At 37.9% G+C, this 18,333-nt stretch overlaps 1 protein-coding gene across 8 annotated transcripts in view; it reads left to right on the top strand.

Annotated features, from left to right (window-relative positions):
- NCOA1 (nuclear receptor coactivator 1) overlaps window positions 1-12,883 on the top strand; it is a 258,922-nt gene extending 246,039 nt beyond the window's left edge. For 4 of the 8 annotated variants that reach the window (XM_029231466.1, XM_029231464.1, XM_029231467.1 and 1 more), the window contains exons 20-22: window positions 1,378-1,561; window positions 6,758-6,847; window positions 10,643-12,883. In XM_029231466.1, the coding sequence (XP_029087299.1) occupies window positions 1,378-1,561; window positions 6,758-6,847; window positions 10,643-10,813 (445 nt within the window). In that variant the 3' untranslated portion in view covers window positions 10,814-12,883. Of the gene's footprint in view, window positions 1-1,377; window positions 1,562-6,757; window positions 6,848-10,500; window positions 10,558-10,642 lie in introns of all 8 variants that reach the window. The other 4 variants (XM_029231472.1, XM_029231470.1, XM_029231471.1 and 1 more) reach the window with 4 other exon arrangements.
- The last annotated feature ends 5,450 nt before the right edge of the window (window positions 12,884-18,333 follow it).

Genomic DNA, 18,333 nt, shown 5'->3' with positions numbered 1-18,333 from the left:
GATAATCACAAAACATTTGGTGTTTTTTTTGGAACTTACCAAAGACATAGTTCATATTATTTTCCTTTAGATATGTATATCTGTATCACTTAGAATCTGGGGGGTTCAGATATAAAGTTTCAAATTGTATTTACTTGGAGTTTATTCCATACTATTCTATCTGCTAATAGAAACTGGTTTAACATTTGAGATCCTTGGTGTAACCACAGTCCAGACCTTGGTGGTGAAGAAGGAAGTCTAAAACAAGCCCTCTGAAAACCATAACTGGCATTGCATTTTGCTTCCTAGAAAAGACATGAAGCTATCTTCAGGCCTGAGAAAACCTTTGAAGTCTTCAAAAATATTACATTTTCCAAATAAAAATATCTGGTATATACTTCTTGGTTTCCTCTTAGTTTATAGCATATTGAAAATGGCCAGAAGCTGAATCCTTGAGAAGTGACAGCAAGCGGTAGGACACTGAATAAAGGCTCTCGAATTTTAATGTGCGTAAGTAGTTAGAAATGCAGCTTTCCATACCCACCCCCAGAAAATATGATTCACTAGGGCTGGGGTAAGGCCTGAGAGTCTCAATTTTCAATGAATACCAGGGAATTCTCTTGCAGATGGTCTCTGGACTACACTTCAAAAAACATTGGTATACATACAGTAAAATCTATCAACAAAAGCAACTGAACCTCATCAGTTGACAGCACTGAGTAATAACCCATGTCCACAATTAATTCATTCATCAGATATTTACTGAGTGCCTGCTGCTGTATGTCATTTATTAGTAGAGACAAGGAATAAATGGAACAAAATATCATCACTTCCCCCAGGTATTAAATCTAAGAGAATATACAAGCAATCACAATATAAGAATGCTACCTTTGAATCATTCATTCCTTTGTTAATTTATTCAATGACCATTTATTGAAGACTGATATATATGCCAGGTACTTTGCTTAAATAGGATATTCTCTATTTAAGAAGATAAAATAGTGTAATAAATACTAGAATGATTTTGATGTTTAAATGGGTAAACCAGTTATCTGGAAGATTTACTTCTGTGGAAAACTTCCTTTCTTAGTTATTTGAATAATTGAAGTTTAACAACTGTTGATACTAAGCCAGATAATTATGACTTAAAATGAGGTCTTTTTAGTTATTAAACCCCTTGAGCAGAGTTCAAAGTGCATCTTAGTTCTAAGTGCATCTTAGAACTAAGAATGATACTTAGTTCTTATATATTATAATAAGATAAAATCTTACACATAACTTAGGAATATAAAATATTTTCTTTGGAATTCCATCTAATAATTTAGAAAAAGAGTCCACACACATTATCCCCATGTTCATGATCAGTGGTTGTAATTGAGATTGTTTTTGAGTTAACAGTGTGTTCAGTCAAGCTGTCCAGAACCAGCCCACGCCTGCACAGCCAGGAGTGTACAACAATATGAGCATCACCGTGTCCATGGCAGGTGGAAACACAAATGTTCAGAACATGAACCCAATGATGGGCCAGATGCAGATGAGCTCTTTGCAGATGCCAGGCATGAATACTGTGTGCCCTGAGCAGGTAAGTGGCACAACTGGCCCAATTGCTACACACACACATTGTGCTCTATATCACACCACACTGCAATTCATTATTCCAAGGAAATCAGGAATGTTCAGTTACCTGTCAAAAATAACCACACTTCTTTTTCTTTCCCACTATCTTTTGATAATTACTATTTATTAAGATATACAATGGAAATTTTGACAGACCTTGTAAGATTTTAGTCTCACGAGATTTTAGTGTTTTAGATTTATTATAAAATGATACATATAATACATTGACTTGGAACTTACCCCGTTATATTTTGAACACATTTTCTTCATTTCTCCCTTTCAGTTCAACAAACTCAGTACTTACTATATACAAAGATAGCTCTGTGGGCAATAATATTAACAAGTTGGGGAGGCACAACATGAACAAAGGATTAGTTGAATAATAGGACAGAACAGCTGTGTAAGAGATGGACCCCATAGGACTGTGCATATATTTCTGTCAGATTAGGGGTATATACAGTTAACCACAGAGGGTTTAAAAGAAAAAGGGTCTGATTAGGAAAGTCTTCATGGGAAATTTGCCTAAAGGAAGAGATAGAAAAGAATATTCAATACTGGTTAGCACAGCATGACCTAGACAGGAATAGATGTTGAAAAGCCTAATGAATGTTAAGGGGATGTTTATATTATATTTAGAGCAGAATTTAATTGGTAAGCTTTTTAGGGGGTGTTGCAGGCCATCTAAATGTTTAGTTTATCTTGGAGCCTCCTAAAGATTTTTAAGGAAAGAATGACTAAATTCAAAGTGATATTTAAAAAAATCTTTGGGTACTCCCTGTAGTTACTATTCTGTCATCAGCCACAAAGTAGACTATGGTGACTCAGCTATGACCATATCGCCATAATTTATAGCAAGTCTTAAAAAACATGTAAACACTGATTACCTTTTCTATAGAATTCCTTTTTGATATGAATTTTTAAAAAAGTCCCCATTCACCAGGTATTAGCCTAATGAAGTTTGCAGGGAAAAAACCAACAACTTAGGGACTTCCCTGGTGGCACAGTGGTTAAGAATCCACCTGCCAATGCAAGGGACATGGGTTCGAGCCCTGGTCTGGGAAGATCCCACATACCACAGAGCAACTAAGCCCGTGCACCACAACTACTGAACCTGTGTTCTGGAGCCCATGTGCCTAGAGCCTGTGCTCCACAACAAGAGAAGCCACTGCAATGAGAAGCCTGTGCACCGCAACAAAGAGTAGCCCCCACTCGCCGCAACTAGAGAAAGCCCACACACAGCAACAAAAACCCAACGCAGCCAAAAATAAAATTACTTAATTAATTAAAAAAAAAATAGAACTTCATTTAAAAAAAAACTCAATGACTTAGTGATATCTTATAGCAAAATAAAAGAACTAAATAGGATTGTTTCTTGTCCTTGTTGTTATCTTGTCATATTTCAGTTAGTAGAATTATTCACTATCTCTAGTATATTAAGACACAATAATAAAAAATAAAATGAATTAGGTAAAAAGAATATTACATTTAAAATGTATTTCTTATATAGTTGGGTCTTGCTTTTTTATTCAGTTTGACAATCTCTGCCTTTTAATTGGAGTGGCTAGCCCATTTACATTTAATGTGATTCTTGATATTGCTATTGAAGATTGAAATCTCTCATCTTATTTGTTTTCTCTTTGTCCCATCTTGCCTTTTTTGGTTTAATTGAATATTTTAATTCATTTTATCTCCTTTGTTGGTTTATTAGCTATAAATAACTCTTGTTTTACTGGTGCTTTAGAGTTTATAGTATACATCTTTGTTGCCATCTACCTTCAAATGCTATTATATCACCTCATAAATATAAAAATCTCACAATGGTTTATTTCTATTTCTCCCCTCCTGTGCTATTGTTGTACATACATATCATATCTACATATGCTAATACCCCACAATATGTTGTTAGTACTTTTTTACTTTACTTTTTTTACTTTAAACAGTCAATAATATTTTTTAAAGTTTAAATAAGTAGTTTTTATATTTCACACGTAGTTATTTCCAGTGTTCTTCATTCCTTGGTGTAGATCCAAATTTCCATCTAGTATCATTCTCCTTTTTCCTGAAGGTCTTCATTTTGTATAGTGCACGTCTGCTGGTGATGAATTCTTTCAGCTTTTGTATGTCTGAAAAAGTTTTTGTTTCACCATCATCTTTGAAAGTTCTTTTCCCTGAATTCTAGGTTGGTAGTTTTAGCTTTCAGCACTTTAAAGACATTGCTCCACTGTATTTCTGATGAGATATCTGCTGTCTCTGGCTGCTTCTAAGATTAATCTCTTTATCACTGGTTTTAGGCAGTTTGATTATGATATGCCTTAGTGTGATTTTATTCATGGTTCTTGTGCCTGGGGTTCAGTCAGCCTCTTGATTCACAGGTGTATAATTTGCATCAAATTTGGAAAAGTATTGGCCATTATTTCTTCAGATATTTTTTCTGTCACCAACCCCCTCCTCTTCTTCAGAGACTCTAATTACATATATCGTAGGCCATTTGAGTTATCCTACAGTTCACTGATTTTCTGGGTTTGGAGTTTTTTAAGGGGGTATGAGGTCAGTCATTTTTTTCTCTGTGTGTTTCATTTTGGATAGTTTTTATTGCTATAGCTTCAGATTCACAGTTCTTTTCTTTTGCAATATCTGATAGTTTTATCTAGTGTATTTTCATCTCTAGAAATTCACTTTAGACCCTTTTTATATCTTCCATATCTCTAACATGTTCAGTCCTTCCTCTTTTTGAATATGTGGAATATGGTTATTATAATAGCTGTCTTAATATTCTTGCTTGTCACTTCTAGCATCTGCATCATTTTAGGATTGGCTTCAATTAATTGATTTTTCACTTAATTATGGATCATATTTTTCTGTTACTTTGTTTTTTTATTTTATTTTTAAAAAATTTTATTGAAGCATCATTGATTCCAATGTTGTGTTAATTTCTGCTTTTCAGCAAAGTGATTCAGTTATACTTGTATATACATTCTTTTTTAATATTCTTTTCCATTATGGTTTATCACAGGATGTTTAATATAGTTCCCTGTGCTGTACAGTAGGACGTTATTGTTTATCCATCCCATGTATAATAGTTTGCATCTGCTAATCCCAAACTCCCAATCCTTCCTGACCCTATCCCCTCACCCCCATGGCAACCACAAGTCTGTTGTCTATGTCTGTGAGTCTGTTTTTGTTTCGCAGATATGTTCATTTGTGTCATATTTTAGATTCCACATATAAGTGATATCATATGGTATTTGTCTTTCTCTTTCTGACTGACTTTGCTTAGTATGATAATCTCTAAGTCCATCCATGTTGCTGCAAATGGCATTATTTCATTCTTTTTAATGGCTGAGTGATATTCCATTGTGTATATATACCACATCTTCTTTATCCATATATCTGTTGATGGACATTTAGGTTGTTTCCATGTCTTGGCTATTGTAAATAGTGGTGCTGTGAACATAGGGGTGCATGTATCTTTACAAATTATAGTTTTGTCTGGGTATATGCCCAAGAGTGGGATTGCTGGATATGGCAACGCTAATTTTAGTTTTTCGAGGAACCTCCATACTATCTCCATAGTGGCTGCACCAATTTACATTCCCACCAGCAGTGTAAGAGGGTTCCCTTTTCTCCACACCTTCTCCAGCATGTATTGTTTGTAGACTTTTTAATGATGGCCATTCTGACCGGTGTGAAGTGATACCTCATTGTAAGTCATAGTTTTGGTTTGCATTTTTCTAATAATTAGCGATGATGAGCATCTTTTCATGTGCCTGTTGGCCATCTGTATGTCTTCTTTGGAGAAATGTCTATTAAGGTCTTCTGCCCATTTTTCGATTGGGTTGTTTGTTTCTTTGTTGTTGACTTGTACAAGCTATTTGTATATTTTGGAAATTCATCCCTTGTCAGTCACATCTTCTGCAAATATTTTCTCCCAGTCCGTAGGTTGTCTTTTCGTTTTGTTTTTGGTTTCCTTTGCTGTGCAAAAGCTTATAAGTTTGACTAGTTCCCATTGGTTTATTTTTGCTTTTATTTCTATTGCCTTGGGAGACTGACCTAAGAAAACATTAGTACGATTTATGTCAGAGTCTGCTACTTTGCATACCTGGTAATTTTTTATTGGATCTCAGACATGTGAATTTTACCTTGTTTATGTTCCTATAAATATTGAGATTTGTTTTGGGAAATGCTTAAATTACTTGGAAATAAACAGTTTGATTTTTTTCAGGTCTTGCTTTTTTGTTTAGTGGGACCAGAGCAGTATTTAGTATAGGGCTAATTTTACCCTACTACTAAAGCAAAACCATTCTGGTACGTTACCTGAATCATGATGTTTTCCACTCTGGCTGGTGGGATCAGGACCTGTTCCCAGCTCTGTGTGATCTTTGGGAATTATTCCATGTAAATCTTTTCAGGTGAATCTTTGCTTTGGGTAGTTCTGTAACATCCATTAGCTAGTTGATCAGTACTAAGCTGCTACTCTCTGTGGTGTTCTCTCCTGATATCCTGCCCTGTGAATTCTAGCTCTATACGCTCAATTCAGGAAGACTTCCAGGTGCTGTCTGGTTCCCTGTCCTCATGCTGCAGCCTGGAAATTCTCTCTAGGCAGTAGGCTGGGGTAGTGGTAGGACTCACCTCAATTGTTTCCCAACCCTTAGGGGCAACTTTCCCCTTCATTGCCTTTGTCCAAGGTCTTGAGTGTGTTCATTTCATATATTTTGTCCAAATTTTTAGTTGATTCAGGCAGAGGATAAATCTAATCCCTGTTACTGAATCTTGACTGGAAGTGGAAGTCTTTTGCTAATTAACTTTCACGAGTGTTGAATTAACTTTTTATTGAAGTATCTATCTGTAAGGATATACAGAAAAGTATACAACTAGATGAATTTTCGCAAACTGAACACATCTTTTTAACTATCACCTAGATCGAGAAACAGAACATTACCAGCCGCACCCCAAAGGTTCTCCCCACACTCCCTTGCATGTCTGTCTACTTCTACAAAGGGAACCACTGTCCTGACTTCTAACAGCACAGTAAATTTCTAAGCTTGTTATTTCTGCTCTCCTCCTATTACTTTTCTGTCAGTGAGATTGTTTTTCATTGAGGAATTTGGTCTTCAACATAAACAACTAGTTTGTAATTTGGTCTTGTACTTATCTTTAATAGATAAATGATCCAGCACTGAGACACACAGGCCTCTACTGCAACCAGCTCTCATCCACTGACCTTCTCAAAACAGAAGCAGATGGAACCCAGGTCAGTAAGAAAACTCTAAGCCCAGAGCTGTCAAGTTTTCTCTAGATACACAGGAATCTCTGTGTAGCATCGCGGTTAAGAGCCTGACCTTGAGAGTCAGACCTGGTTGTGAGTCCTGGCTCTGCTCTTCTTAGCTGTGTCATCCTGGGCATGTTAGGGAACTTTCCTGAGCTGCCGTATAACCAACAGAACTGATGAGATACCTGCTTAGAGGATTATGAGAGGGTTAAATGAGATAAGCTTTCAGAAAGGTTAATCCAATGTTTAGACAGGATAAGCGATCACAGATGGTGACCACTAATTGCTATTTGTAAATAAACACAGTGCTAAAACTCATGTGTAATCAGAATACCTCAAAAGAGTTCAATAAATTCAGACAAAACAGAATGCCTACTGTGTACTCTGCCTCCTTTTGGAAGTTTGTTTCAAAACAATACGAATAACAAGGGTGGCCACTTTCCTATATCAGCAGAAATTAAGATATTTTTTAAAAACACAGGCCTTATGCAAAGGTGGAGATACAAAGAAACATGAGACATGTTTGCTCTTTAGGTGAACTGTGGGGAGAAGTGAGGAAAGGAAGCTTCATTTGTGGAATGCCTACGATTTGCCAGGCATTGTGTTAGGCACTATCTGCTTTATCTCATGTAAACATCACTGTAACCCTATGAAGGAGTTAGTTTTCCTTTTTTTTCACAGATGAAGAAACAGAACCTGAGGTGATCTAACTACATATACAATTCACAAACTAGAAAGTGGCAGAGCTGAGTTTCAAACCCAGGTCTTTCTAACACCAAAGTTTATGCTTTTTCTGCCATACCACTTAGGGACTGTCGAAAGATAAAACATACAGACAAATGCACGTAAATTATTACATAACCAAAGAAGGCAAACTCAAATTTATTACAAGTAACAAGAGCCATAAGCATTAAAAGAAAGGAGAAATTCCTGAGGTTGTCAGAGAGCATTTATGTAGGAGATAGGAGTGAACTGGGCCTTGAAGGAGGCAAATGAAGGAGAAAGGTACTGTGGTTTTTGGAGGCTGAGGAAGGGGGTGAGCTTGGAAGTCCAGGGGATTGGAAGTTAGAGGGCACAGAGACAGGGAAACAGTAATATCAGCATAGTCCTGGGAAGCCAAATCCACTGAGCATAAAGGGTTTGTAATAAGAATTCACAGGAATTAAAATTGGTAAAGTAGATTGGATCAAATTTCCAGGGGCCTTGAATACTAAACTCTAAGGAATTTGGATTCAGTCCTACAAATGAAGCATCATCCCTGAAGGGGAACAGTGAGAAAAGTGCTAGTTTAAGCTTCATCTTGAGGGGGGAAGAGGGAAAAGGAAGAGCACTGGACAGCCAGCTCAGAAAGAGGAAAGCCAGTTAGGAAACTATGTGCATAGTTGGAGCATCGGGAAATAGGATCTGAGTCCTGTGATGGTGAAGAGAGGATTTTGTGCTGGGGGAAATGAAGTCTTTATTCACTAGACGTTTTTAAAAGCCTCCTACTTACAGAGACATATACTTACAACAAAACAACTAAGTTTTAAAGTTCCTGAGTCCTGGGATAGTATGTGAATTGAAGTAAAAACTTTGCTGGAAAATCTTAAGAGGTTGGGACTCAGCTCTCACATCACTCTTCTCATTGGGCAAAGCATAAGTTTTGTTTTCGTGTTGCTTTGCCTGTCTGTGAAGGTATAGCAATATCAGAAATCCTTTGAAGTCTGGTCTAAGTCACCATGTTTTTAAGTAATAATTCAAAAAGGCTGAGATGTGTACTTTTTGGAGTTTGGTATCTTTTTAATAAAGCATTCTTTTTAAAGCAGCAGAATTTTCTCTCCAGTTTGTTTTATCATGCCTTTATCAAAAATTTTTTAAGTGTTTGGGGGCACAAACACCTTATGCTCTGCCCCAGTATTTCATGTGTTGAAACATATAAACATGAAATTTTATGTTAATTTTTAAAAAAATCAGTCATTGCCTAAATGGACTATAGTTTGTGCTCACGTTAAGTTTCAGTGGCAGAATCTTCTTTCTGTGGTAGCCCATCATGAAATCTCTATTTGCTCTAATGTTTTTGTATTTGCCAGACAAAAGCTGGGGAGTGAGTTGGATAGAAATATAGAAACAGATGTACAGAAAAGGAGACGGAAAAGAACAAGGAGAGAAGGAGTAGGGGAGGATAGAGGGCTAGCTGCACTTGGAGAGCTGGGATGGGGAAGAGGAGAGAACAGGAAAAGAACACAGAGAATAGAGAAGGCGGAAGAAGGCTGGTAGGGGAATTGTTGACATAGAGAGAGAGGAAGGCCAGGGTTGGAGCTCTAGAAGGAAAAGAGTAGGAATGAGAAGTTATAGAGAACAAAGGTGGGTGGAGGGCACAGAGGCAGCTGGGGAATAGACTCAGAGAGAGCTGGTGTATGTTATGTACCTGAGGAAGAGCCCAAAAGAAGAAGAAAACAAATGGGAGCCAATGGGGACAAGAAGCAAAATTTGGGAAACTGGGGGAAAGAGGAGGATGAGAGAGAGGGTGAGGACAGAAACGATACTAATCTAAATAAAGGTTTAATGCATCAGACACTAAAAAAGCTCAGCTCAAGAACTATCTGCCTTATCCGACAGAGTAGAGTGGAGGTGTGGGTGCATCGTGAGGAAAAATCATCAGGGGTTAGACTGATGGAGAAATTGGATGGTCGGGACATTTGACAATTGGCCAATTAAGGTTGATGGAAAACAACTTTTGTTCAATTAAGATAGAAAAGTTTTCAGAAACACTGAGTGTAATTGGCATGAATTTAGTGATGAACAAAAAAATCTATCACTAATCTAAAATACTTCATGAACCTATTTAAACATGAGGCACAAGTTTGCCAAATGCTGAGACACTTAGATAGATGCACTTGGATACCTTAGAAAGCATCTCCATTCTTGGTCTGGAACATTCACAAGTGTGATATTGGCCTAATCAGTTCTACAGACGACTTTTTAATAAGGCTGATTGTTGAAGACTAACTTCTGGCTTTGTTTTCCTGATAGAAAATGTTAAAACTGTGTAACCTCAGACTTTTTAAAGGAATACATGTATTATTACTGAAAGTAGTTAAAGGGAAAATTCACACTGTTCTCAGGTAGTAGTTTACTGTTATTTTTAGCTCATGTGTTTAAATGGATTGTCTATCAGGAAAAATAAGTTAAATATAAAATTTTTATTTGTTCTAATATTTTGCTGTAATTCTAAAGGCAATATGTAAAGGAGCTATGTAATAGTATATTTAGATACTACACAAATCTTCTGGACATTAATTTTAGTAATACTGATGTCCTATTTACTGAGCTGTGGTGGTTTTTATTTTGCTAATACTGGGTTAAAGCCCTTAATCTTCTAACATCATAAAGATTTTTTTATCCTATTAAAGTCATCCATAGAATGCTTTTATAACCAGTTTTCCAAATAATATACCTATTTTTTAAACCCACCACTGGATACCCAGACTGAAACTGGGCTTTTCCCAATCTTGGCAATATTAGCAATGATGCTCATTTTCAGTATTGATGGCAACCCTGTAGGAGGCTTGACCATTCCAATTTTGATTTTATTTTTAAAGTGTGAACTTTCCAGAACCCTGAGCAAAATGAGTGCAGCGATTTTCTTTTTGTAGGACAAGAAGACAGAAGAGTTCTTCTCTGTGGTGACTACAGACTAGAGGAATGCTCTAGTGAGTTTCCACTTCAAGTAGTACCCACTCATAAGCCGGGGGGGCAGACCCTTCTGTCTAAACACATCTTTTATTTGTGTTCCAGCAGGTGCAACAGGTTCAGGTGTTTGCTGACGTCCAGTGTACAGTGAATCTGGTAGGCGGGGACCCTTACCTGAACCAGCCTGGTCCACTGGGAACTCAAAAACCCACGGCAGGACCACAGACCCCCCAGGCCCAGCAGAAGAGCCTCCTTCAGCAGCTACTGACTGAATAACCACTTTTAAAGGAATGTGAAATTTAAATAATAGACATACAGAGATATACAAATATATTATATATTTTTCTGAGATTTTTGATATCTCAATCTGCAGCCATTCTTCAGGTCGTAGCATTTGGAGCAAAAAAAAAAAAAAAAAAAAGAAAAAAAAAGTTCTCTTTCGTTGGGAGATTGAGAGATGTTTTTGTTTCTTTCTTTGTAAAGGCCTTGGATATTGAAAAAATAACAAGGCAGAACAGTTGGACAATCTCTCTCTTGAGCCAAATTTAATTATTCTTATTTTTGTAATCAGTCATTGGCTTCTTATCTGGATGAAGGCTTTTGGAGGAGAACCAAAATGACAAGATCCAAGGGGAAGATGAAGCTCCGCCTCCGCTGGCTCAGTCCTGACCCTGCCAAGGAAGAAGGGCCCAGTGGGGCTTTGCCTGTGCCCATCCACCAAAGGCTGTCACAATGTCTCTAAATCAGCAGCCCTCCCCTTCCCAACCAGGCAGCTTGTGTGTACAATCAGCTTCTTCTAGCAACTCTATATCTGTTGGCTTCAAGAGAATATTTTGCCTCCACATATGTACCCCTTCTCCTTTTTTTAAAGATGGATTTAAACCAAGATGCCTCCAGGAATGAGGACGAAATGAGTATATTCACAGAAGAATCCAAAAAATACAGTTTGGGGGAAAATGCAATAATTTTTGATGAGATGGGTGAAGGACAAGAAGCGAGTTATGTCAATTATTGTAGATACAATTTTCTGATTAAATCTGGACAAAAGGCAGCCTGTTCTTTCTGCTTTTATTGTATTAACAGCTGAGGTAGCTAAAGTTATTTAAAATAAAATTAAATTTATGATCCAAGTAGCTTATTTTTCCCTTTAAATCTCACTGTAAATATATTTGATTTCTTGTAGAAATTGATTTCCTTCTGTTTAATTTTATGGTTTTATTATCATACTCTTGATTTTTCTAAATTTCTGTGTGTGAAATATAACACTGATTGAATTGCAGTTACATTTGGCTAGTAATATTTCATTATTTTAATAACTGTGACGCCATGTATGGATTTACTTTGGGTTTTACATCAAAATGCCACTGCCAGAAAAAGCTGTTCCAGATGAGCTAGAGCATACTGCCCTAGAGTGTCCCTGGGATCATCTAACTTGAGAGCAGTGCAAGGAATTATCACCAGAAGTGCACAGGCTACTTGTACAGAGAAAAATTAATACTCAAAGAAAATCTTCTTTTTTTTTTTTTTTTTTTAGATTGACTTTGGGAATTTGAATTTTCATCAGTGCAAATATAAATCTCTCTATTCCTGCTCTGAGGCTAATTGATACCATATTTTCCCTTTGTGTCTTGTCACTCTGCCACGTCTTGTCTCATCCTGGCCTCTGAGTCAAGGACCCAGTGAACTGACTTTCTAGTTCTAGAAGTGCCACTGAAAGGCCAGGAAAGCTTGAGAAAGGTATTCTGGAAGAAGCAAAGGTAGACCCCCATCACTCGCCTTTACTGCACCCCTGGGCCTGTGAACGATGACAACATCTGACATTGTGCACCAGCTACCTCTGCTTCCATGGCAGAGAAAAGGCCATAAGAACTAACAATGGAAGAGGAGCACGGACTCAGACATCAAGGAAGAAGCCATTTTCCCAGGTCCTCCTTTCTGCATCTCACCACCCCTAGTTACAAGTAACTCCATTGAACAGCATCTATTCAGAACCTGTACCGAATAAAAAGATTGATGGAAGGGCTCAAGTGGGTAGCAACTATGAAACAGAAACAGGACACTCAGTTACAAACATTCTCTCTTTTAGTTTTTCAGAAAAATGCATCCCTGATTTAATTCATTCCCAGCTTGAAAGCCCAGCCATATTATGCTAGTCCCTCCCAAACTGTTATAGGAGGTCATTTCTGTTTTGTTTGTGATATTTAGACGTGCAGACTTCAGGAAGTTCACCTTTAACTTCAGCATTCCAGATGAAGTTTCCTGACTCAGTACTTTTGCATAAGGAACTTAAAAAAAAAAAAAAGTGGTAAGGAAAATTGAAGATGCTAATATCCTCCCCCATCCCAACTGCACCTTAAAGTATGCATGTCACCTTCAAGGTTTTATAATTGCACTGTTTGTTTTATGTATGTACAGATTAAAATTATTGCTACATTTGAGGAAAATAAAATTGCTTGCTTCTATGTAATTCCTGTCATTCCACAGGAAATTCACTTTTCCAGCTACTGAATAGATGGGTTGCCTCTTCTTTTACAGGGAAGAAATGAAACCTACATCCTGCAGGAATTGTCAAAACCCAAAATGACTAACTATAATTAAAGGATAATAAAAGAAAGGATCCCTGAAGCTAAAGCTCCTCGAAGTCACCCTAATAAGAACCAGCCCAGTGAAATTTGAGAAGGTCCCAGTGAAGCTGAGATAGTAGGCTGTGAGGAAATGCTAACTCTGGCCACTTGTCTGATGATTAAACACTCCGGTCCTACTGTTTCTTGACCTGGGAGATCTGGTCCAGGCAGCACTTCTTAGCCACAGGATAACATCTCTCCCACAATCATTGGTTTTTACACACTAACATTTTTTATTATTATGCAGATGTTGAATCTTACTTGAGGAGGCTCCTTCTTGACAATGCATTTTTTGAAAATTAGGCCCTGTTTCTTGTTTGTGTGTTTTTAAGGCAACTAGGTTCACCAACACTTGGCCAAGTAGGGCCGGCCAGGGTAAGGAGGGTGAGCAAATGTGATTCTAGAGGGAGGGGGGGGAGTTTATCGCACACACATTCCTACACATAACTACACACAGATTTGGTAGCTGTTGTCTCAAATTATACTTTTGGGAGAACAGAACCTTTTTGCCAAAAGTCAGGATAAGGTAAAAAAAAAGATACTTAGGTGAGGCTGAACATTGATTTAAATTTATCCTAAGGTAGGGGTGTGAAGGCCATTAGAAAAACAAATAGTAATAAGTGAGGAAAAAGTGAGGTTGATATAGAACTTCATCTTCTTTATGGTTTTGCCTAGGGTAGTTTCCATACTTAGAAACTGTCTCCTGGGCCCTAAGAATCAAAGAAAAAGAAAGGACAGTTGTCTGTTTACAAAGGAAGTTGTGCTTATTTCCTTGTTGACATTAACTGCTCTTCCCAGAAGAGCTGCTCCACTTGAATAAAGTGAATAATTCAGAGCAAGCTCGATCCTTGACCATTCCGGTACCTCTGAAGAAGATCTTGATGATTTAATTAGGCCCATACATTTTTTTTATTGGAGAAAACTGCCAAAGGAAGCATTCCTCCATACAGAACCTTTTCTGCCAGCACTAAAATTTGTTTTCTTTTTATACTTTATATTCATTGCCACAAGAGCTCTTAACAAGATTGAAGAAACGCAAAGCTCTGGCCTCACTCAACACATTTTATTGTCTTTATCCAAGGCACTAAGGATGTGGAAGGATCCAGACAGATGTGAACCCTGCCCTCCCAGAGCTTATATTTACATGGGGGTACTTGCATAGTTATAATCACAATTGGATTAAATGATATAAAGGAGAATTAGAAGTTGCTTTGTGAGTGAGACCTTGTCTGGAGAGTGAAAGGTTTCCTTGAGGAAGAAATGGCATTTGAAGTGAGGTTTGCAGGATGGAGAGGAAGTAGCTCAGTGAAGAGCAGGCTGAGAATTCTGAGGACTGGCACGTGTGAAGGAGGGCCCGGAGGCAAGATGGAGCCCCAGAGAGCTGCTCTTCTAAACTGTTAACCAGTGTTCTGAGTTCTCAAACATGTTATTAGAATTATGTTACCTGGTGGGCTGCAAAGTAATTTAAATCAGCCTTTGGCTCCAGGAGGGACATGAACGGGCTTTGGGATCCTCACTTGGAAATTGTGCCAGCCAGTAGCTAAGGTCTCTTCCATAACTAGCCCTAACCATCCAGAAGTGCAGGCTTTTATAGCTTTTACATAATCTGTTGGAGCTGATGAGAATAATTTTAAAATTCAGGGAAAATCAATTTGCACTGTAACATTTCTAAGGTGGTTTTAGGTACATTATCTCATTTAATCCCCTGCAGTCCTTCGAGAGAGTTGTAAAGAGAAAGGTCAGGACACAAACACTGTCTTTCAGTAGAATTGGGACTGGAACCAATTCTTCTAATTCCAAATTCTGGATTAACTATCCTGGACTATATGATTTAGGATGCATTTGGAGTCTGCAGACTTTAATCTCATTGTGTGACCTTAGGCAATGCTTTTTTACAGGAAATAACTTTTAAAAGCAGGCTTTGAAAACAGGCCTGAGAGCTCACAGGCTGAGAAGAGAGCACCTGGCCCCTTCTCTGGAGGCAGTCAGAGAGCCTGACCTTTGGAAGCCTAAAAGAGGGTGAGCTTTGGCATGAAGTCAGCAGGTGTCCCGATACAGTTTTGGGAGAGGCATTCTGTCCCTGCGTATCTTAACAGAAAATGAAGGAGGGGCTCCATGAAACTGCAGTGTCATCCCCTTAGCGTAAAAGAACTTTGGAAAATATGGGTTCCTTGTGGGGCAGGTATAAAACGACTGGCAGAGGACCCCTTTTGTGAGGTAAAAAATTTGGTTTCTTGGAGCAGATCATGGAAGCATTCACTTTTCTCTAACTCTTGATCCTTTTGCAGACAACAAATCTTTCTTTTATGCTGGAGTTTAGCTCTGGTCTAATCATTTGTGCTTATCTCAGAACTTTGGTAGTTTGTGCAACCAGCAGAACTAAACAGTGTCTAGAGGTATTTGTAGCAAACCCAAGACGTTGGCTTGAGAAAAGAAGAATTAAAATGTTAAAAGGAATAATTTCTATTTCATCAGGTTTTCCTCCCGCTCCAATGCCCAGAGGTCCTAAGGTACAGAATAAAACAAAAAACTTTAGACCAAGTTTTCAGTACTTATGACATTTTTGATGAGCTGCTGCAGTACAGACACTGTGATAGGAAGTGTGGGAAGTACAGAGACACTTGCCTGAAGCTGCCTCCTTCCTAATAATGGAGATTATTACAATCAGTTAAATACTTTCCATTTCTACTCTGCCAGGCAATATGCTAGACTAATACTCTTGTGCTAATAATTTCTTAGTTTGTACAGCACATTCACATACAGTATGTCATTTGATCTTCAAAATCCTATGAAGCAATTAGAATAGGTCATAGTGCCATCTTACAGATGGTGAAACTGAAGCTCAGATGAATGGTCAGGTGGCTGGTAAGTGCCAGACCCAAGAGTCTATCCTTGGGTTTTGTGATGAAGCCTGCCGTTGTTTCCACTGCCCAATTCAACTATTAAAGATAAAAGCACCCTTAGACAGTGACACATAGAGACTAGGAATCCTGATGAGTTAAAAGTTTTTCTCTAGAATTCAAGTTCCTTAAAAGCTTATAGGGGTTTCCATTTTGAAAATAAAACCTGGGCACTAATTTTGAATGTGTTAAAGTACTGATTTTTTTTTTTTTTTTGTATTTTAAACTTGTGTGAGTGTAATAGTTCTCAAGGAAGTCCCTGACTCTCGCTGAACAATTTCATCTTTTCCCTTGAACCCAGTACTGCTTACATTTATATGCATCTAAAGTCCACTCTTCTAGCCAAGATCTCTCTTCAAGATCCAGTCTCTAATTTCCAACTGGTGAACATTACCACGTGGATGGCTCCCACCCCACACTCAGCACCTCAAACTTAAGCCCCAAACCAAACAACTTATCTCCCCACAAACAGCTTCTTTGTCCCTTACCTGAATTAATTGTATCATCATTCCGTTAGTGGTTCTTTTCAACAACTGCCTCCTACTCAAATTACCGAATTGCAAAAAGTTGTCTTTTGTAATGCCTCGGAGCTGTCTTCTCTTTTCTAAGCCTATTGATCAGAGATCGGATTCCAGACTCTTTATGGTGGGGGTGATTATAGTAACTACCTTCATGCCTTTTACATTCATCCATCACACGGTCATCAGAGAAGTCTCTCTAAACACAACCTTCAAAATCTGTTGGTGACTAATTCTTGCCAATTGTTGACCTGAAATCTACCTGCCTTTTAAGCTTCATGACCCTCTACACCCTCTCTAAACAAATGATCCTGCCACACTGATCTGGTCTTTATTCTTGGATTTACTATTTTGTGTTCCCACTTCCATTGCCACATTCATTCTCTTCCCCCCAACCCGTAATGCTCCTTTCTCCTCAATTTATTTTTTGAATGGCTTCAATTTATATTTTTGAGTTTTTGAATTTTATTTTTTCATACAGCAGGTTCTTATTAGTTATCCGTTTTATACATATTAGTGTCTACATGTCAATCCCAGTCTCCCAATTCATCCCATCACCCCCACCCCCACCGCCACTTACCCACTTTGATGTCTATACGTTTGTTCCCTACATCTGTGTCTCTATTTTCTGCTCATGGCTTCAGTTTAGATGCCCTTTCCAAGAAGCCCTCCCTAGACCCACACTTAGATTAGTCCCCTCTTCTGTACTGCCTTGTGCAGTGTCGGGGCCTCCATTTGGCACTTGGCTATATGTACATGTTTCTCTCCACCAAATTGTAAGCTTCTTAAAGAAGAGGTTCACATCTCTCTTTTCTCCCCCTCTCAGTGCCTTCCACATAGTAGGCTCTCAACTGCTGATTGAAGAAATAGATGCAGAAGCAGTATTTTAAATAAGGGAAATGAACTGATAGACCAGGTGCTGAGTTGTCTTCCTAGAGTCTGGATTGTTAAGCTAATGGAAGGTTGCAAAGTATCCAAGAGTTCAAGACAAGATCATGATTCTATCATGATGATTGTTTCTTTTTTTCATGAAATGTGAGCCTCTACATATTTGGAGAATTTACAGAACATTAGCAGTTATCTTTATTACTTCCATTTTTTTAAGGACCTTGTCTAAAAACAATTAATGCACATATAAGTTACTCAAAAGTAGTACTTCATTATTTACATGCTCAAGCTTTATATTTATCGATGATACATGCTGCTGTTAAACCCTTTACGTTCCTCAGAAATTACTTCCCCACTGAAGATCAGCTGATTGGATTGACTACACTTAATGAGAAAATAGAAAAAGACAGATCAGGAGAGACAGTCCCTTCTGGTTTTCCTTCCCAGAGTGAGTATATAGAATGTCCTACTAATCTTTCACCTACAATATAATGCCACTGAGAAGTGATTCATGATGAAATTGAACAAGAATAAGATGACTTTTTGTGAAATTTCTAATTGGCCTTTAAAACCAGTGCCTCTGGAAACTGAGTGACTTAACTTGGTACGTAGACAGATGGGAAAGGTCAATGAGCAGGAAGACCTTCCTCTAACAGAACAAATGTCCTACCTGGAATTTTCCTCATACCTGAAGAGGCAGCCTTGCTCAGTTCTGCCTTGTTTGTTTTCAAATCTAAAGTAATTTATCATACACCTGCCTGTACTAAATTTTAGGCTGCATATTTCCTATTCATTGTCCTTTTTAACTTGCAAACTTTTATAAAATAGGTATTAATTTTTTAAAATTAGCTTTTCTTTTTAACATT

The sequence above is a fragment of the Monodon monoceros genome, unplaced genomic scaffold (genome assembly GCF_005190385.1).
Source record: "Monodon monoceros isolate NGI ecotype Baffin Bay Population unplaced genomic scaffold, NGI_Narwhal_1 Super_Scaffold_19, whole genome shotgun sequence".
Lineage (NCBI taxonomy): Eukaryota > Metazoa > Chordata > Mammalia > Artiodactyla > Monodontidae > Monodon > Monodon monoceros.
The sequence above is the reverse complement of the archived record's forward strand: the minus strand, read 5'-3'. Positions and strand labels throughout refer to the sequence as shown.